We start from the raw sequence: 20817 nt of genomic DNA on the forward strand, positions 1-20817 counted from the left end.
AAAAAATTGGGATGCTAATTGGTTCATTCCGCATCTCAAAAAATTGAGTGTAGCTGTTCATCGTTATAACATTGCGGCATACCACTACGTGCTTCATCACGCATCTCCTTCTTCATCTTTTCAAGCCGCCCATAATACTTCAACCAAAACACAAACCAACGGTGCTGCTACCTATCCCAAGCTCGAGGGGGATCTTCACTCACATAGCAGCAACTCGTGGCCATCTAAGGCTCCTAAATGGCTCTCGCTCGCACGGCCTTGCATAGCATCATCTTCGTGTAAGTAGAAGCTAGCAGTGATACACCACACTTGCATCAACTGTTTCTTATACCCTCTCTCTGAATCCGTCACCACTGCATGCAGTGCAATCCTTACCAGCTTCGCTTGCTCAGACGACCTGCGTCCAGCCGCCGGTGTGACGGTGCACGTCGAACTCGAATATGTAACCTATCCTTTTTGTTTCGTCAGTGGTTCGGAGTAGTTTGAGCGATGTGTCCGACAGAAATGGATTTGCAGGTTGTGTTGGACAATGGCATCGTCCAACTCACGTTGTCGAAGCCCGGTGGTTCCATTACGGGAGTCAAATACCATGGACTTGATAATGTAATGGAAGTTAAGAACAGGGAAGGCGGTAGAGGGTATGCTAATATATAGCTCAAATTAATCTTTTTTTATCCCTAAAATGCATATCGATCTTATCATCCACTGGTGATGCAGGTATTGGGATCTTGTTTGGAATCCATCAGATCGAGATCCAGGCATATTTCAGATGTGAGTGTAGCTGCTCATCTCTCTCTTCCTCCCCTAACCTTTTAGCTTCTGCTTACCATTTCAATTGGGTTACAGAATACTCGGAACAGAATTTAACGTAGTGCAGCAAGATGCAAACCAGGTTGAGGTCTCTTTCAGAACACAATGGGATACCTCCCACGGAGGCAAGCTTGTGCCTTTGAACATCGACAAAAGGTTGCACCGCAGATTCTGTGCTTGTCAAGAAGCAAAAACTAGAAGGGTAGCTAATTGAGATTGAGCTTATAATTCTGTAGGTTTGTGATGTTGCGAGGCAGCTCAGGCTTCTACACCTACGCCATATATGAACACCTTCAAGGCTGGCCCGACTTCAATCTAGGAGAGACCAGGGTGGCTTTCAAGCTTAGGAAGGATATGTACATGATCCCCACTTTTCCTCGTGCAATTTTCTACTTTGACCATGTAATGTTCGCTATGTAGATCCTAAGCTTGTTCTTCATCAACACTTCTTCTGTGAAACAGGTTTCACTACATGGCCATTGCAGACAACAGACAAAGAATCATGCCCATGCCAGAAGATCGCGCGGCCGGAAGGTCACAGAGGTTGGGTTACGCAGAAGCAGTCAGACTCACTAACCCAATTAATGCAGACTTGAGAGGGGAGGTAAAAAAGGAGTCTCCTTTCGAATTATCTTATCATGCAGTTAATAGCAATGATCAAGCACGCAGCATGTGAATCTACCGAATGATTGCATAGGTGGATGATAAATACCAGTATTCCAGTGAGAACAAGGACAGTATGGGGCATGGATGGATTTCTTCTGATCCTTCCGTAGGGTTTTGGGTGATCACCCCAAGTAATGAGTTTAACTCAGGAGGGCCTGTGAAGCAGGATCTGACATCTCATGCTGGTCCTACCTCCCTCGCTGTGAGTACCATGCTTGTGCCTCCGATATCTTTCACCTTGCAGACTTATTTGCATCAAAATGTTAGAGAAAAGAAGCACCGATTTTGGTTCACTTGTTTGGTACAAATTCTTTGTCCCCAAATTTCAGATCTTTGTGAGTTCTCATTACACCGGGGACGACATTGTGCCTAGAGTCAGAAACGGAGAATACTGGAAGAAGGTGTTTGGCCCTGTGTTCATTTACCTTAATTCTGCATCGACGAAATCGGATCCCAAGCTTCTCTGGGAGGACGCCAAGAAGCAGGTAGGCCGTCTTGCTTCTTTTCCCATCGAAAACTATTATTACTGTATGTGATAGTGATTTCCTTGGAGCATAAAGTGTTCTCTAACATTCTTCTCCCACTCAAAGACTGGATACGGAGCACAAGAATCTACACTGAGCTTTCTTGTTCTTGATTTAGGCGCGGGTTGAAGAGGGAAGCTGGCCGTACAAATTTCCTGCTTCAAAGGACTTCCAAAAGAGCGAGCAAAGAGGCTCTGTTTCCGGTAGACTACTCGTTGTAGACGAGTACGTAACACTTGTCTGATTTCTCAGTTATATTCTGTGTCTCATGATGTAGAACGATATCTGTTCTGATGAGGATACATTACTCTGTCAGGCCCGCCAAGAACGATTCCGTAAATGGGAATGCTGCTTTTGTTGGTTTGGCTTCACCAGGAGAAGCAGGATCTTGGCAGAGAGATAGCAAGGTTCCTACCTATTGATCATGTTCAAGCAAGTTCTTGTCATAATTCGAGCTAAACATACTCACCATGATGTGTTGCAGGGATACCAATTCTGGGAAAGAGCAGACGTTGAAGGCAACTTCTACATCAAGAACGTCAGAACTGGAGTGTACAACCTTTATGCATGGGTTCCTGGTTTTATTGGGGACTACAAATCTAGTGTAAACATAACCGTAACCTCCGGTTAGTATGATATGTTTGTTGTGCGATTCTTGTTCTTCTACACTCTCAATTTCTCGAATCTGATGATGCTAATCTGAGCAGGAAATCACATAGATCTGGGTAACCTTGTATATAGGCCACCAAGAGATGGGCCAACCTTGTGGGAGATCGGCATTCCCGATCGCTCCGCCGCGGAGTTCTTCGTCCCAGATCCTGATCCTAAATATATCAACAGACTCTATGTGAATCATCCTGATAGGTAGAACAGATCTAAGGGTTCTTGATTTCACTGCATTTGAGGTTGCAGCACTTCATTCACCTAAATCCCCTGGTTGTTGTTGTTCTTCATCACAGGTTTAGACAGTACGGGTTGTGGGCGAGATACGCAGATCTGTATCCTGATCAAGATCTGATGTATACAGTCGGCGTCAGCGACTACAAGAAAGACTGGTTCTACGCACACGTTACCAGGTTCGTTTACTTCCTCTGATCTCTGTTCTCCGAAGACATGTTGAGCTGACTTGCTTGACTTCTTCTGCCGCCACCCTATCTAGGAAGCATGGGCAGGCTTCCTATCAGGCAACTACATGGCAGATAAAGTTTCCACTCAATAATGTACACCGGAATGGAACTTACAAGCTTCGACTGGCACTTGCATCTGCCGCATTATCTGAGATACAAGTATGTCTGAATCCTCGCTTCCTCCTCCTCTTCCTCCTCCTCGTTGTTGGTGATGACATTCATGTTGGATTTGAAGGTTCGATTCAACAACCCAATAGTGCAGCAGCCTGCTCACTTCACGACCGGGCTAATTGGGAGAGACAACTCGATCGCCCGACACGGAATCCATGGGTTGTACTGGTTGTTCAGCATCGATGTGGATAGCAGTTGGCTTCTTGAAGGCGACAACATCATCTTCTTAACCCAGACGCGGTCTGAAAGCCCTTTTCAAGGAGTCATGTACGACTACATCCGATTGGAAGCTCCCGCATGACAGTCTCAAGCACAGTCCATGTTGCTGAATGAAGATTTTGTCATGTTCATTCAGACATTATTTCTGTCAAACCAAATAATTGGATCGATATCATATTGAGTATCATGAATATTTCGTGACGTAAATTAAGAAAGATATGTTCTGATCTTTTTTTTTTTTGTCGTGTACAAATTTAATTCTGTATCGCAATTACTATTGGAAGATGTCCAAACTAAATATTATTGGAGGCGTCTCGAGTGATGTCGTAGCTATTTGTCGGGATGTGCCGCCACATCGTCCACAATAATCTGTCATCTGGCCAAAATCAGGCTGCGTAGTGGTTCTTCCCATATCATGAATTAAATGAAAAATAATATTAATTTAAAATTAAAATAATAATTCAAACAAATCTAATCACATAAATAGGGCTAAAATTCTTTTATGATCTAAGTTATTTTGATTTTTGATACCAATTATAAGAAAAAAAAACTATGATAATACTATTATGCGGAATAAGTTTAATCAAATAATTATAGATCGAAGATTATTAGATGTGCATACCTATTAATATCATTTTGAATAACTTTATCCGATCCAATAATACACTCCGTAGTTTGATTTAAGAGATGAATTAGACTATCCTTCTTCTCTCTTATTATTTTCCATAGACCATTATTAGTAATAAAATAATGACTAAAGAGAAACAGAATAGATCGATAATCTGTAATATTATATCTAGATAATTAAATAAGAGCAAAAAATCTATGATAAATGATTAGAAGAGTCTCTTTAAATTAAGTTATCTTCTAAAAAAATTTATCATAGACTAATTATATTTAGAATCCAATCAGATCTATAATATATTTTATCCAATTAAATAAAATTATATAATCCTTTTTTTTAGTACGACAATAATGGATTTGTAGGTTGTGACGAATAATGACATCATCCAACTCACGTTGTCGAAGCCTAGAGGTTTCATTAGGGGAGTCATATACAATGGAGTTAATGATTTACATGAAGTTACATAGATGACGATCGATGTCGGAAATGGCACTCCTATTTTCCTCCATATCATCCTTTGGGACAGGTAGCAAAGAAAAAAAGTTTGAACTTTAGTTCATCAAAAGTCATAAACAAGCCATTAGTTATGGCTGCATGAAAATGTTCAACATGAAGTATACTTAATTCATACCTTCATCAATGACATAAAGTCATCTCCATTTCTCTCGTTAGAATGCCAAAAGACCACCAAGAACTTCTTTAACCTATTCCAATGGGTGTTTGACTCATTTTTGTTGGATAAAAAAAAAAAGAAGCTCAATCCAACCTTATATGATAAAAAATAGAAAACTATTCGCCTTAGACAAGGCGACAATGAATCTCTAACCCACTCTCTTTGGAAAGAAAAATATCGACCCATACATAATGTGTTCATCAGGACATAAATATCAAAACATCTAATGAGCAAATCATCCCCTATCATGCAGAGTGATTGTCTATAACATAAAAATCAAGGTGTTTGATGCATTCTGATGAAGCAAAGCATCTCTCTATAACACATCCCTCGACACAAAAGCATCAAAATGCTCGATGCATCCTCGTTAGACAAATCATCATCCGACACATGGCATGCGTACCTAGGAAATAAGAATTAAAAATATTTGATGTGTTATAATCAAACAAAAAATCTTCATTATGCAAGATATCTCTAATTAGAATGAAAGAATTAAAGCATTCGATTTAATTTACTCAATCAAAGAATTTACTCATATATGATGATATATCTATCTAAGCCATAAATATCATAGCCTAATATATCCTAATCAAATAAAACATCTTCGATGCATCCACCCAGAACGTAAGAATCGAGATGCTTGATTCATTCTAATCCTCCTTCCTTCGGTTGCATTCATCTTAGATAGAGTCGTCCAGAGTATCCTATCCATTTTTTAGCAGTCAATAGATGTCGAGTTTTTGAGACTGGCATTTTACTTTGAAATGGATAAATTTGTTTCTCCAAGCACTATGTAAGGCAATTGATATATATACAATAATTATTTGCAACCAATCGGATTCTGACTCCTTCCTGAAGTTTTCAAGTACCATAGTTTTTCTAAAAAATATTGGCAGTAGTATATATAGTACATAAAAATAAACAGGTGAAAAAGACGAAAAAAAAAGAAAGAGATAAAATTGGGATGTCATAACATACACCCAATTGTCGCATGAAAGCTACGTGATTCATATAGCACCCACCTCCGTCTTCATCTTTGCACGGACGCCCATGATACTTTGGCCGCGAACCAAAACAAACCTAACCAACTCGTGGCATACAGAATACAGATAGCAGCAGCCCGTGGCAATATTGCTAAGCTCACAAACGCCTCTCGCTCGCACGGCCTGGCATGGCATCATCTTCATGTGAGTAGAAGCTAACAGAGATACACCATACTTGCACCAGCTGTTTCCTGATACCCTCTCTGATTCCGTCGCCACTGCATGCAGTGCAATCCTTACCAACTTCACTTGCCGCCGATGTGACGGTGCACGTGGAACGCCAACATGTAAGCTATCCATTTTGTATCGTCAATGGTTCGGAGTAGTTTGAGCGATGTGTCTGACAGAAGTGGAATTGGAGGTTTTATTGGACAATGGCATCGTCCAACTCACGTTGTCGAAGCCCGGAGGTTCCATTACGGGAGTCAGATACCATGGACTTGATAATGTAGCGGAAATTAAGGAAAAAGAAGACGGTAGAGGGTATGCTAATATATAGCTGCAATTAATCTTTTTTGATCCCTCAAATGTATATCGATCTTATCATCCACTGGTGATGCGCAGGTATTGGGATCTTGTTTGGAATCCATCAGATCGAGATTCTGGTATATTTCAGAAGTGAGTGTAGCTGCTCATCTCTCTCTTCCTCCCGACGGCGGTCCTGTTCACCCCCGTCGACTGCGCTTGGCCATTCGCGCAATGGGGACTGGACATACTCGGGCCTCTCCTGCCCGCCTCCGGCCAGCGGAAGTACATCATCGTGGGAGTGGACTACTTTACCAGATGGGTCGAAGCCGAGCCCCTAGCGACCATTACGGAGTCGCAAGTGGAAAGGTTCGTGTGGAGAAACCTCATAACTCGGTTCGGCCTGCCCCAGTCCATCGTTACCGACAATGGACCTCAGTTCGCCGGCAGGAGATTCCAAGAGTTTTGCGCCAAGCACAGAATTCAGTTGAGATTCAGCTCGGTGGCTTACCCCCAGGCGAATGGGCTAGCTGAAGTAACCAACCGGTCCATCATCGACGGCCTCAAGAGAAGGGTATCTGCTACCCGATCGGCTTGGATCGACGAGCTCCCGAGCGTCCTGTGGGCGCTTCGCACTACCCCCAAGACCCCGACCGGGGAATCTCCCTATAGCCTCACGTTCGGGACCGAGGCCGTGTTACCATCCGAAGTAGCCGTCCCGACTCCGCGGACGACGGACTACAGCGAAGAAGCCTCGGGCGAAGGGCTCCGATCCAACCTGGACCTGCTCGAGGAGAGACGGGCCGACGCACATCAGAAAGCTCTTTCTTACAAAAGAGCCGTAGCGAGGGTCTACAACCGAAGCGTACGACCCCGATCGATAAAGCTAGAGGACCTGGTCCTGCGCAAAATCGAGGTCAGCCACCCAACCCAAGTAAGGGGGAAACTGGCCCCGAAGTGGGAGGGACCCTATCGGGTCATCGGAGTATCCCGACCGGGGACATTCCGACTCGCGACAATGGAGGGCGACCCCGTCCCTCGGACTTGGAACATACAGAACCTTAGGAAATATTTCGTCTGAAGATATAGACACTACGCAAACACGGAAATCAGAAGAAAAGATCATCTTATTAAAAAGGAGGATACAGAAGCCAAAAACTCGTACAAAGACCCCTCACCCCCTCGACCTCGACCCCGACATACAAAAACGACCCTCACTACTCTCCTGGAGTCTTCGGGCGGTCGTCGAATGGCACGTCCTCCGGCATGTCCACCTTCAGGTCCACGGGATGAGAGGCGAACGGGTCCTTTTCCACCTCGGAACCGGGAGGAGATGAGCAGAAGCGACCCAGGGCAATTCTGTATCCATACTCGTAGGATACTCGTCCCATCCGGGTCAGCCCGAGCTCGAAGTTCTCGGACTTCTTGTAGGCTTCAATCGCCTCCTTGTCCTTCGACGGACGGAGGCGAACCTCCTCGGCCAGCGCATCGGAGGCAGCGCGGGCTTCGGCCTCGGCCTTCTCCGCCCTCTTGGTGAGACCGAGCGCCTCCGACTTTAACAGGCGGAGCTCGGCCCGATCCAAATGGAGGAACTCCTGGAGCTCCTTGACTGTATCGCCCGACCGCTCGAGCTCTGCCCTTAGGCGTGCCACCTCCTCCTCGGAATCGGTCGCACGTTTTTCCGCGGCCGCTACCGCCTCGGGGCCCGACCCGGCCCGAACCTCCTCTAGCTGGCGGCACAACTCGGAGTTGCGCTCGCTGAAGTCCCAGATTACCTGGCCAGCGTCGCGCACTCGGTCCATTAGCGCCGTCGAATAGTGGAGGCCCTGCCACAGGAAAATAAGGGTCAGCGCGCAGTCACGGGGATACCCGGGGTTAGCAAAACGCTTACCAGTGTTAGAAACCTCCCCGCCTTGTTAAGCATGGCCTCCGAAGGCAGGGTGTATAGGTCCCGAGCCAGGTCGGGGTGGAGCACGCCTCGAAGAAAAGCAGCCGAGGGATCTCCCCCGGCCCATACTTTGTCCCCTCGGGACAGCCCCTTCCATCGGGCGACCAGCGGGTCGGAAGCCTCCCCCGGCGGAAGCTCGCCCATCACCACTGACCATAGGGGCTCGTCGGCCCCCACGCATAGCCCGCACAGATCATCCACCGTGGGCAGGCTCGACCTCTTCCCGGCCGCCCCCTGGCTAGGCCCTTCAACTCGGGAAGGCCCCTCGTCCCGAGTGGTCCGCTTGGCGCCCGCGATTGTTGAAGGAGTGGCCCCCGCCTTGGCTTTCCCGGGACCCGTCGTCCTTGCCTTCTTTGACGGACGTCCCTTTGGGACCTCTAGTGGGGCACCCGCCGAGCCGGGCAACGGGTCAGCTGAGGAACGCGGAGGGGAAGCAGCAGACTAGCGCGGGGAAGAAGCCGACAAGGAGCGACCACCGCGGAGGGACAGGAGCTTCATTCCTACGAAGGAGACAAGCAAACCATCACAAACTGCGGTAACAAACAAGACATAGAGAACACCCTCTATAAACATACCCCCGAAAGCCGGGCTAAGACCCGCCTCGGCTAGCCACTCCTCGGTCATAGCTCGGATGGCCTGAGAACCGGGAAGGATCGCCCGAAGCCTCTTCAAGTCCCGACGCTCCTCGTCGTTCAAGTCTGGGACTGTGTTATCTATTACTCTCACCGCCCACCGAACTCCGAAGCCCCAATCCCTCGTCCAGCTAACGTAAAAAAACTGCCCCTTCCACCCTTTGTTATTTGAAGGGGCTCCCCCGACACGAAAGCCAGCCTGGGCCGACACGAAATAGCCCCCCGGCCCCTTGAGAAGGCGGAAACAAGAGAGAAAGAGGTTGCGTGTAGGGGTAATGTTGGCATAGTAACATTCCCCTAAGAACGCTACCAGGTACCGCCATGAGTTAGGCGCCACCTGGGAAGGCGAAATCCGCCATAGGGAAAGGCAGGAGACGATGATGGGGTGAAGGGGAAGGTGCAACCCAGCCTCTAGGGCATCTTGGGTCAGCGCGAAACCTCGAGGCACCGGGTCGTACGACCGCTGCCCCGGGTCAGGTGCAACTAGAGCAAACTCCTCCGGGACGTGATAACGCTCCCGGAGCTTTTCCAGCAACGACCCGCTCACCACTGAGTCGAGGTCGTGCGGCCACATTAGAGCCTCAAGGGCTCGCGCCGCCTCCTCATCTGGGGAGGGCGGAGGCGTGCACTCCCGGGCTCTATCGAGGGACGGAGGTGAAGAGACAGGCGAGAGGGACATCCTTACCGGCTTTGGGACGAACTAGAAGGACGACGAAAGAGCGACTGGAGAGTGGCGGCGTAGGGAAGGAGGGGGTGTGACGACAGAAAGGGCGGTGAGGTCCAAGACTCAGCAACAAGAATCGTGAAACGGGCCGAGTGCGCCGATTATATAGGAAAAATCCCGCCAGGAGAGACGTCCCTTCGTCTCCCCATAGCGGCCAACAGCTCATCCGCACACTCACTCGCATCAGGAAAGGCCAACGAACACCCCATCATAAATGCGGACCCAAGGACGCTGCAGGGAACGACGTGGAACGACGATCTTTTCGCATGTTTCCGAGACCACCTCCTCGGTGCGGCCAGCCCGTCCGAGACGTGTTCCTCGGCCTCATATCCCCGAGACCACCTCCTCGGCGCGGCCGGCCCGCCCGAGACGTGCTCCTCGGCCGTATGTTCCCGAGATCACCTACTCGGCGCGGCCAGCCCGTCTGAGACGTGCTCCTCGGCCGCGTGTTTCCGAGACCACCTCCTCGGCGCGGCCAGCCCGTCCGAGACGTGCTCCTCGGCCTCATATCCCCGAGACCACCTCCTCGGCGCGGCCGGCCCGCCCGAGACGTGCTCCTCGGCCGTATGTTCCCGAGATCACCTCCTCGGCGCGGCCAGCCCGTCCGAGACGTGCTCCTCGGCCGCATGTTTCCGAGACCACCTCCTCGGCGCGGCCAGCCCGTCCGAGACGTGCTCCTCGGCCTCATATCCCCGAGACCACCTCCTCGGCGCGGCTAGCCCGTTCGAGACGTGCTCCTCGGCCTCATATCCCCGAGACCACCTCCTCGGCGCGGCCGGCCCGCCCGAGACGTGCTCCTCGGTCGTATGTTCCCGAGATCACCTCCTCGGCGCGGCCAGCCCGTCCGAGACGTGCTCCTCGGCCGCATGTTTCCGAGACCACCTCCTCGGCGCGGCCAGCCCGTCCGAGACGTGCTCCTCGGCCTCATATCCCCGAGACCACCTCCTCGGCGCGGCCAGCCCGTCCGAGACGTGCTCCTCGGCCTCATATCCCCGAGACCACCTCCTCGGCGCGGCCGGCCCGCCCGAGACGTGCTCCTCGGCCGTATGTTCCCGAGATCACCTCCTCGGCGCGGCCAGCCCGTCCGAGACGTGCTCCTCAGCCTCATATCCCCGAGACCACCTCCTCGGCGCGGCCAGCCCGTCCGAGACGTGCTCCTCGGCCTCATATCCCCGAGACCACCTCCTCGGTGCGGTCGGCCCGCCCGAGACGTGCTCCTCGGCCGTATGTTCCCGAGATCACCTCCTCGGCGCGGCCAGCCCGTCCGAGACGTGCTCCTCGGTCGCATGTTTCCGAGACCACCTCCTCGGCGCGGCCAGCCCGTCCGAGACGTGCTCCTCGGCCTCATATCCCCGAGACCACCTCCTCGGCGCGGCCGGCCCGCCCGAGACGTGCTCCTCGGCCGTATGTTCCCGAGATCACCTCCTCGGCGCGGCCAGCCCGTCCGAGACGTGCTCCTCGGCTGCATGTTTCCGAGACCACCTCCTCGGCGCGGCCAGCCCGCCCGAGACGTGCTCCTCGGCCGCATATTTTCCGAGATCACCTCCTCGGCGCGGCCAGCCCGTCCGAGACGTGCTCCTCGGCCGCATGTTTCCGAGACCACCTCCTCGGCGCGGCCAGCCCGTCCGAGACGTGCTCCTCGGCCTCATATCCCCGAGACCACCTCCTCGGCGCGGCCGGCCCGCCCGAGACGTGCTCCTCGGCCGCATGTTTCTGAGATCACCTCCTCGGCGCGGCCAGCCCGTCCGAGACGTGCTCCTCGGCCGCATGTTTCCGAGACCACCTCCTCGGCGCGGCCAGCCCGCCCGAGACGTGCTCCTCGGCCGCATATTTTCCGAGATCACATCCTCGGCGCGGCCAGCCCGTCCGAGACGTGCTCCTCGGCCTCATGTCCCCGAGACCACCTCCTCGGCGCGGCCAGCCCGCCCGAGACGTGCCCCCTGGCCCCATGCCGACCAAAGCACCTACGCGGCGCGGCCTACTTGCCCCGAACATGTGTCTCAATCGTGAACCACGAAGAGAACCGCCGCTTACCGATCAAAGCCACGCCTCGAATCCCCACCGTCCGATGCCGAGCCATGGCTTCCTTTGGGGGGGGATATGATATGGCAAAAAATGGTAAACCCCACTCCCAGCAACGCCCCCCGCACGTGGACAGGCGCGGCGCCCCAGAGAGAGCAATGAGGGCAACGGTCTGCGTCCGGACGTCAGCCTCACTGAGCCCACAGCCCCTCAGTCAACCCAGCACAGTAGGACGAGACAGAAGTAGGTAGCGGTTGAAGCTCGCCCATACCCTGCGATTCCCCGATCCCATACGCAACGTCCTCGGCGATGTCGGACGCCATCAGAGGTACGGCCCCGACCAACGGGATGGCGCGCCCGATAATGCCGAGTTCCCCTATAAACGTCCTCCAGCCAGAGGGAAGAGGTCAGACTTTACTCCCCGAACAACCGCCCCCTCATCTCTCTAACTTGATCGTCGGAGGGGTCGGGCCGAGCCGACCCGACCTTTGTGCAGGTATCAAGCCGAGGTCTCCCGCCCGGGGCGCGCAGGCGAGGAGTCCCCGCTCGGAGGAAGTCGCTGCACCACCCCGAGTCCGAGGCCGCACCCGCCCATCTCGGTGGAGACAAGCATCGCCCCAGGGAGATCCGCGCCATTCGGACCCCCGAACGAGCCGAGACGACCCCTCGGGTCACGGCTAAGAAAAAAAAGGTGTTTACCCTAACAGAGGGTATGCTAATATATAGCTGCAATTAATCTTTTTTGATCCCTCAAATGTATATCGATCTTATCATCGACTGGTGATGCGCAGGTATTGGGATCTTGTTTGGAATCCATCAGATCGAGATTCTGGTATATTTCAGAAGTGAGTGTAGCTGCTCATCTCTCTCTTCCTCCCCTAACCTTTTAGCTTCTGCTTACCATTTCAATTGGGTTACAGAATACTCGGAACAGAATTTGACGTAGTGCAGCAAGATGCAAACCATGTTGAGGTCTCTTTCAGAACAAAATGGGATCCCTCCCACCGAGGCAAGTTCGTGCCTTTAAACATCGACAAAAGGTTGCAACGCAAATTCTGCGCTTGTCAAGAAGCAAATACTTGTCGGCTAAATAATTGAGATTGTGCTTATAATTCTGTAGGTTTGTAATGTTGCGAGGCAGCTCAGGCTTCTACACCTACGCCATATATGAACACCTTCAAGGCTGGCCCGACTTCAATCTTGGAGAGACCAGGGTGGTTTTCAAACTTAGAAAGGACAAGTACATGATCTCCACCTTTCTTCATGCAATTTTCTTCTTGACCATTTAATGTTCAAGATGTAGATCTTAAGCTTGTTCTTTTCTTGTGTTACTAGCTTCTTCATTAACACTTCTTCTCCGAAACAGGTTTCACTACATGGCCATTGCAGACAACGGGCAAAGAATCATGCCAATGCCTGATGATCGCAGGGACGGAAGGTCACACAAGTTAGGATACCCTGAAGCAGTCCGACTCATTGATCCAACCAATGTAGCCTTGAGAGGGGAGGTAAACAGAGGTCTACATTTGAATGCTTCCATTTACGCAGTTCATAGAGTGATCATGCAGCATCTGAATCTGCCAAATAATTGCATAGGTGGATGACAAATACCAGTATTCCAGTGAGAACAAGGACAGTTTGGTGCATGGATGGATTTCTTCTGATCCTTCCGTAGGGTTTTGGGTGATCACCCCAAGTAATGAGTTTAAGTCAGGAGGACCTGTGAGGCAGGATCTGACATCTCATGTTGGTCCTACCGCCCTTTCTGTAAGTGCCTCAATCACCTGCAAGATCTTCCATCTTCCTCCCAAGCCAGATTCATTTGTTTGATACGAATCCTTTCTTCCCAAATTTTAGATGTTCGTGAGCTCTCATTACTCCGGGGTGGACACTGTGCCTAAATTCAGGAACGGAGAATACTGGAAGAAGGTGTTTGGCCCTGTGTTCATATATCTTAATTCTGCTCCGGACAAATCGGATCCAAAGCTTCTCTGGGAAGACGCCCAGAAGCAGGTAGGCCATCTTGCTTCTTTTCCCATCGAAAACTATATTCTATGTGGTAGTCATTCCGTACTTGAATTCCTTCTACTTGTCAGCCCTGAGACACATGCACGAGACTCTACACTGAGCTTTCTTGTTCTTGATTCAGATGCAGGTTGAAGTGGAGAAGTGGCCGTACGACTTTCCTGCTTCAGAGGACTTCCACAAGAGCGAGCAGAGAGGCTCTGTTTCTGGTAGACTACTTGTTCTAGACAAGTATGTAGCACTTTTCTGTTTCCTCGAGCATTTTACTGTGCCTCATAATGTGGAGTGATCTCTGTTCTGATGAGGATATATTATTGTGTCAGGCACATCAGTAAGGAATACATAAATGGGAATGCTGCTTTTGTTGGTTTGGCTTCACCAGGAGAAGCCGGATCTTGGCAGAGAGAAAGCAAGGTTCCGGACCTATTGATCATGCTCAAGCAAGTTCCTGTCATGATCCGAGCTAAAAATGATCACCATCATGTGTTGCAGGGATACCAGTTCTGGGTGAAAGCAGACGTTAACGGCAACTTCTTCATCAAGAACGTCAGAACTGGAGTGTACAACCTTTATGCATGGGTTCCTGGTTTTATTGGGGACTACAAATCTAGTCTAAACATAACCGTAACGTCAGGTTAGTATGATATGTTTGTTGTGCTATTCTTGTTCTTCTGCTCTGTCAATTTCATGAATCTGATGATATTAATCTGAGCAGGAAACCACATCAATCTGGGTAGCCTTGTGTATAATCCACCAAGAGATGGGCCAACCTTGTGGGAGATCGGCATTCCCGATCGCTCCGCCGCGGAGTTCTTCGTCCCAGATCCTGACCCTAAACACACCAACAGACTCTATGTGGATCATTCTGATAGGTTGCACAAATCTGAGGGTTCTTTGATTTCACTGCATTTGAGGTTGCAGCACTTCATTCACCAAAATTCCTTGGTGTTCTTCTTCTTCATCTCAGGTTCAGGCAGTATGGGTTGTGGGAGAGATACGCAGATCTGTATCCTGATGGAGATCTGATCTATACAATTGGTGTCAGTGACTACAGGAAAGACTGGTTCTACGCACAAGTTACCAGGTTCGTTTGCTTCCTCTGATCTCTCATCTGTGAAGATACGTTGAATTCATTTTTTTGAGTTCTTCTACGTTTCTTGCAGGAAGGATGGGCAGGGTTCCCATCAGGCAACTACATGGCAGATAAGGTTTCGACTCGATAGTGTGCATCCGAATGGACCGTACAAGCTTCGAGTGGCGCTTGCAGCTGCCCACCTATCCGAGCTACAAGTATGTCTGAATCCTCTCTTCCTCCTCCTCCTCCTCCTCCTTCTTGTTGGTGATGACATGAGTGTTCTTGTTGGATTTGAAGGTTCGATTCAACAACCCAAGAGTGCAGCCTGCACACTTCACGACAAGGCTAATTGGGAGAGACAACTCGATCGCCAGACAAGGAATCCATGGGTTGTACTGGTTGTTCAGCATCGATGTGGAGAGCAGTTGGCTTCTTGAAGGCGACAACATCATCTTCTTAACCCAGACGCGGTGCCAAAGCCCTTTTCAAGGAGTCATGTACGACTACATCCGAATGGAAGCTCCCGCAGACAGTGTTGCAAGCACAGATGATGTTGTTGAATGAAGATTGTGTTTTGTTCATTGAAATATTGATTCTATCAAACCATATACTTAGATCGATATCACCGACTAGAATGAATATTTGGAGAAATTGGAGATGTAAATGAAGAATTATTTTCTTCTCAGACATGGAAACGTAGGGAAGAGGCTATGCAAGTGAATACCACGTGTTCAGTTCTGATTGCTTGTCAATTAAGTCGTATCACTTTTATATTAATATTAATAACATAAATACTTTTATGTTATCACCATTCCAGGCATCTTTCCCTCCCTTAATTGGTTGGTATCATTTTCGATTGATGATCCAAACCCACTCGACTAGCTGTGATCAGGTTAATAGCAAGCCCAACTAGCTCAAGGATCGTTTCGCCCGATCCGTACCTTGTTAGTTAGCCTTGACCTTAATCTTAATTTTGAAATGGACGATCTTGATTCCGAAATCAATAATTTTATTTTTTGATATTTCAAAATCAGAAACTGAAACCAACCACCCATGACCTGTTGCATCACGTATTTTGATGATAAAATCAATTGATAAGTGTTTATTGCAAACTGAATTTCTCCTTCACTACGTTTCCGTACAATTTCAAGTTAACATCTTTACGAAACCGGTTTTATCAAAATGAAACGTTTTTGAAAACGTGATTTTACTGCTGCACTAATTCACCCTCCTCTTAGTGCCGATCCCGTTCCTAACAGGACCAATCTTGGAACTAGAACCATTGGTTCTAGTTCTAGTTCGAATCGTTAATTTTTTATTTTTATTAAAAATTAAAATATAAAAAAAATCATAATTTTATTTATAAAATTATGAAGAATAGATGTATAACTATAATAAGTATAATGACATTAAAAAAATATTGATATAAAAAAGAGTAAAATTATAAAATTTTTAATCGCTTCGTGTTGGATGTTCTCATCATCCCTTCGGTTGATATGTTGAATAGGTAATTGTTTTAATTAGTTTTTTCATAGATGATATCTTGGTTTCGTTTCATAGCTTTGGTCATGCTATCATCGACGTCGAACTTAGTAATATTTACCTTACAATCATTGCTAACATTAGAAAGGTTATTGTATTTCATGCTTACCATTCAAAAATGAGAAATTCTATAACTGTAGTGTTTTCATAAAACTCAAAATAAGTTGTTAGATAAATATTAAGTTCGGAGTGATAATCTCCTTAATAATAATTTCTCTCTCATACATATTTTATTACTCTTGCTAATTTAATCCGTATATGTAAAGTTTTGGAGATAATTTATTGTCTATTGTAATAGCCTATATAATTTAATGATCAGTTTTTTATTTCTCTCATTTTATCACCAATATCAACTACATTATTAAACTTTCATAATAAATACTAAAATGATCACTTAAACCATCTATTTAGTATGAGGATTAAAAACACAAACTTTTAGATAAATTGATGAAATTTCAAGAAAATAATTTGTCTATCCTGATTTCATTCTCATGATAGTCATATTTAAATCATATTTATGTTGATATTATTCTAAATTACTACCAATATTAATAAAAATAATTAAAAATATATGAGAAGTAGGATATAAGTACCAGATAAAGTATTTGTAGCATTATTAAAAAAAATTAAAAATTAAAAATTCTTTCATAAGCATTTTAATGTTGTGGATATAAACTAGCTTATCTACATTATTTGCAATAAAAGTATATTATAATTCTTTATACTCAAAAGATATTTTGAAGTAACTAATAGATAGAATTCAACATCCTTAGGAAATCTTTTGGGTCTTTTGTCATTTAATTTATAAAATTTAACCCACTCTTTCCTTATGGATGATCCCATACGAATTGATATAACACATTTTGGTATCGTCCACGTGGACTCGGGCAAGCAGACACGACGATGCAGATGTCGAACTTCAAGTCCGATGTGGCGTGTAGCACACACGTGGTGGGTAACTACTCGTCGCCCCCTCCGTACGAATGACATCATCATGGTATAGTCATCCCGGAAAGCTCGGGGCGGCACCGCATGGTGTCAATTTGTGCAAGTTGGTCAACGCTCGTACAAAAGCTTAAGTCGGTCACCCAAGAAGCATACCGCAGTTAATTGACCCTGTACGGCCAACTCATCCTCGCAGGTATAAAAGTTAACCCTCCTTGATCAGAAAGGAAGGACACTCAACTCCCCTTAACTCTGTAACACTAACTTGAATTTCGAAGGGGTCAAGTCAGAAAATCCCCCTCTCGACCTCGACCTTTATATAGGAACCGGCAATGAAGTAGTAGCAACCCGCTGAGGGAGAACCACGCTCGAGAGATGATGCTTGGACCTAACCCAACTCGATGTCGACGTGACTTGAGCATCCGCATGGGCAACCTTGCGCAACTGGCACTAGACCGAGCCGTGCTAACACCTCGGCCACGGCGTAAAGGTTCACCAACATTTTGGCACTAGAAGGAGGGTCCTGATATCATATGATCATCCCCAGCCAAGCAATCTAGGTGAACGCCTTGGAGAGGAGCCACTCCTAACGCGCTTAACCTTCGGATTTAGAGGACAACTCCCAGCTCCTCCGAGCCTAGAAGAAAATGCCCCCATTGCAACCCCGAGCCGCTATTGGTGGCTGTTCATTGACCCTAGGTTGTCATCCCACGGGGCCACCATGGGACAACTTCCTGTCTCTGTCAAGGAGTTCCTTAGCCTCATGCATCAAGTTCAAGCCCAGGCAAGAATGATGCATACCATCATCTCCCTTGTTCCTCAACTTGCCTGACAGTCAATGTTACCTCAATAGTCGCAACGAGATCCATCGGCTCCTGTCCTTGCGCCATCGACGGCCCCTTAGTAGCCCATCGCAACAGATGTTACCCCATCACCCGAAGAGCTATCGAGGAATCCAAGGCTGCCACCCGAGGACAATGCTCCAAACCTTCGACGATCCTACCCGAGCACCCTTGAGCCTGACATGCTATCATCCAATTCGATGACACTTTTCGGGCTTAGCTACGCTCGGTCAATCGACATCTTGATGGGGTTGAATAGGAGTTTAACAAATCCAAGGAAGAGGACGGTGATGCTCCCCTAGTAGGATCCCCATTTGTGGAGGAGATTCGGGACAAGCTGACCTCGCAAAACTTCTGCCTCCCTGTACTCGAGCCTTATGACGGTAGCTTCGACCCAGCGGAGCATGTCACTGCATTTCGGGCCTAGATGGCCATATACGACACTTCGGATGCCTTGATGTGCCCGAGTTGTGCACCTCGGCCAAACAATGCTTGAGTTGTGCACCTCAGCCAAACAATGCCTCATTGGTGCACCTTGGTCAAACAGTGCCCGAGTTGTGCACCTCGGCCAAATAGTGCCCGAGTGGTGCACCTCGGTCAAACAATGGCCGAGTTGGGCACCATGACCAAATAGTGCTCGAGTTGTGCCCCTTGGCCAAATAGTACCTGAGTCGTGCACCTCAACCAAATAATGTCCGAGTCACATCTCGGCTAGTCCAACTCTCAAGACACGCCTCGCGGCCAATCCAACGTCTAAGTTGCATCTCGACCATTCCGATGCCCAAACCATGCCTCACGGCCAATCCAATGTTCGAGTCATATCTCGGCCAGTCCAATGCCCGAGCCACGCCTCACGGCCAATCCAATGTCTGAGTTACATCTCGGCCAATCCAATGCCCAAGCCATGCCTCGCGACTAATCCAACGTCCGAGTCATATCTCAGCCATTCTGATGCTTGAGCCACGCCTCGCGGCCAATCCAATGTCCGAGTCATATCTCGGCCAGTCCAATGCCCGAGCCACGCCTCATGACCAATCCAACGTCCGAGTCGCATCTCGACCAGTCCAATGTCCGAGTCACATCCCGGCCAATGCAATGCCCGAGCCACACCTCGCGGCCAGTCTAACGTCCGAGTCGCATCTCGGCCAATCCAATGTCTGAGTCACATCTTAGCCAATGCAATGCCCGAGCCATGCCTCACGGACAGTCTAACATCCGAGTCGCATCTCAACCAATCCAATGTCCGAGTCACATCTCGACCACTCCAATGCTCAAGACATGCCTCACGGCCAATCCAACGTCTGAGTCGCATCTCGGCCATTCCGATGCCCGAGCCACGCCTCATTGTCAATCCAATGTCCGAGTCACATCTCGGCCCTCGCGGCCAATCCAACGTTCGAGTCACATATCGGCCACGCCTCGCTGCCAGTCCATTGTCCAAGTTGCATCTCAACTGGTCTAATGCCCGAGCCATGCCTCGTGGCCAATCTAATGTCCGAGTTGCATCTCGGCCATTTTGATGCCCGAGCCACGCCTCGGGGCCAGTCCAATGTCCTAGTCACATCTCGCCTAGTCCTACGCTCAAGTAGTGTTGCTCGGCTAACCAAGTCCTCGAGTTATGCTACTCGACTAGTCTAGCTCCTGAATCGAAGCTCATGATCAATCAACAACTGAACCAACAATCCCAGTACGACAGCCAACCCAGCCAGCGAAAGGCACCAAGCCATGCCCCAAGCCCCTCCACAAGGAACTCGGGGCACGCTTTTTTGGGGGGGGGGGGGGGGGGGGCGGGGGGGGCGGGGGGTGGAGAGAATGATATGACACATTTTGGTATCACCTACGTGGACCCAGGCAAGCAGACACAACAATGTAGATGTGGAACTTCAAGTCTCATATGGCGCATAGCACACAAGTGGCGGGCAACCGCTCGTCGCCCCTTTCGTACAAACGACATCATCACAGTATAGTCATCCTAGAAAGCTCAGGGCGGCGTCGTGCGACGCCGATCCGTGCAAGTCGGTCGTCGCTCGCACAAAAGGTTAAGCCGACCACCCGAGAAGTCGGTCGCAGTTAATTGACTCTATACGACCAACTCATCCTTGCAAGTATAAAAGTTAACCCTCCTTGATCAGGAGAGAAGGACACTCAACTCCCCTTAACTCCGCAACAATGACTTGAACTTCGGAGGGATCAAGTCAGGAAATCCCTCTCCTGACCTCGACCTTTGTACAGGAACCGGCAACGAAGCAACAGCAACCCATCGAGGTAGAACCGCGCTCGGGAGACGACGCTTGGACCTAACCCGACCCGACGTCGATGTGACCCGAGCATCCGCGTGGGCAACCTTATGCAATTGGGATTGGACCGAGTTATGCTGACACCTCGGCCATGGCGTAAAGGTTCACCAACAAGAATGAAATTACTTCTTTAATTGGAAAAAAAAAGTTTTAAGAGATCATACACATTCTTGTACACATAAATAAAAAAATATCATCAAAAGTCGATTGACACACTTTTTTTGTAATTTAGGAATAGATGCGGTATTTGTGGCTGCATAGTCTAAACCAATTAAAAAATTTAAAACTAAATAATACTCTTCTAAAATAGTTTTTGTTATTCTATAAATATTAATATATCATTCATCAAAAACTCTAAAGATAATAACTTATTTTTGCATGGTAATGACATGTGATATCAATATAGGACTGCATTTATTGGTGATCGCTCTAAATATCAAGA

At 48.5% G+C, this 20817-nt stretch overlaps 2 protein-coding genes across 3 annotated transcripts; both read left to right on the forward strand.

Moving 5' to 3' along the window:
* The first annotated feature begins 504 nt into the window (after positions 1-504).
* On the forward strand, positions 505-3599 carry LOC135680448 (probable rhamnogalacturonate lyase B). Of its 2 annotated transcripts, none has more exons than XM_065194334.1 (14): positions 505-638; positions 718-771; positions 847-966; positions 1047-1166; positions 1273-1414; positions 1508-1678; positions 1806-1961; positions 2119-2238; positions 2327-2407; positions 2485-2626; positions 2708-2864; positions 2960-3076; positions 3160-3286; positions 3363-3599. In XM_065194334.1, the coding sequence occupies exons 1-14, from the start codon at positions 505-507 to the stop codon at positions 3597-3599; spliced, it is 1878 nt and encodes a 625-aa protein (XP_065050406.1). The 2 variants fall into 2 exon arrangements, with proteins under 2 accessions (XP_065050406.1, XP_065050416.1); XM_065194344.1 differs by having other exon boundaries at positions 718-746; positions 828-966.
* Positions 3600-6192: 2593 nt separating this feature from the next.
* Positions 6193-15313, forward strand: LOC135612876 (uncharacterized). The gene is made up of 15 exons (XM_065109921.1): positions 6193-6341; positions 6423-6476; positions 6642-7280; positions 12570-12689; positions 12770-12889; positions 13016-13157; positions 13246-13422; positions 13507-13662; positions 13799-13905; positions 13998-14088; positions 14167-14308; positions 14390-14546; positions 14642-14758; positions 14838-14964; positions 15047-15313. The coding sequence occupies exons 1-15, from the start codon at positions 6193-6195 to the stop codon at positions 15311-15313; spliced, it is 2565 nt and encodes an 854-aa protein (XP_064965993.1).
* Positions 15314-20817: the final 5504 nt, after the last annotated feature.

This window comes from Musa acuminata, chromosome BXJ1-1, assembly GCF_036884655.1.
Source record: "Musa acuminata AAA Group cultivar baxijiao chromosome BXJ1-1, Cavendish_Baxijiao_AAA, whole genome shotgun sequence".
Lineage (NCBI taxonomy): Eukaryota > Viridiplantae > Streptophyta > Magnoliopsida > Zingiberales > Musaceae > Musa > Musa acuminata.

Coding starts and splice junctions, on each gene's coding strand:
- LOC135680448 (XM_065194334.1), top strand. CDS start 505: ATGGATTTGCAGGTTGTGTTGGACAATGGCATCGTCCAACTCACGTTG. Junction 639..717: donor AACAGGGAAGGCGGTAGAGG/GTATGCTAATAT, acceptor CTGGTGATGCAG/GTATTGGGATCTTGTTTGGA. Junction 2,239..2,326: donor TAGACGAGTACGTAACACTT/GTCTGATTTCTC, acceptor AGGCCCGCCAAG/AACGATTCCGTAAATGGGAA.
- LOC135612876 (XM_065109921.1), top strand. CDS start 6,193: ATGTGTCTGACAGAAGTGGAATTGGAGGTTTTATTGGACAATGGCATC. Junction 13,423..13,506: donor CTACCGCCCTTTCTGTAAGT/GCCTCAATCACC, acceptor CCCAAATTTTAG/ATGTTCGTGAGCTCTCATTA. Junction 14,965..15,046: donor CCCACCTATCCGAGCTACAA/GTATGTCTGAAT, acceptor TTGGATTTGAAG/GTTCGATTCAACAACCCAAG.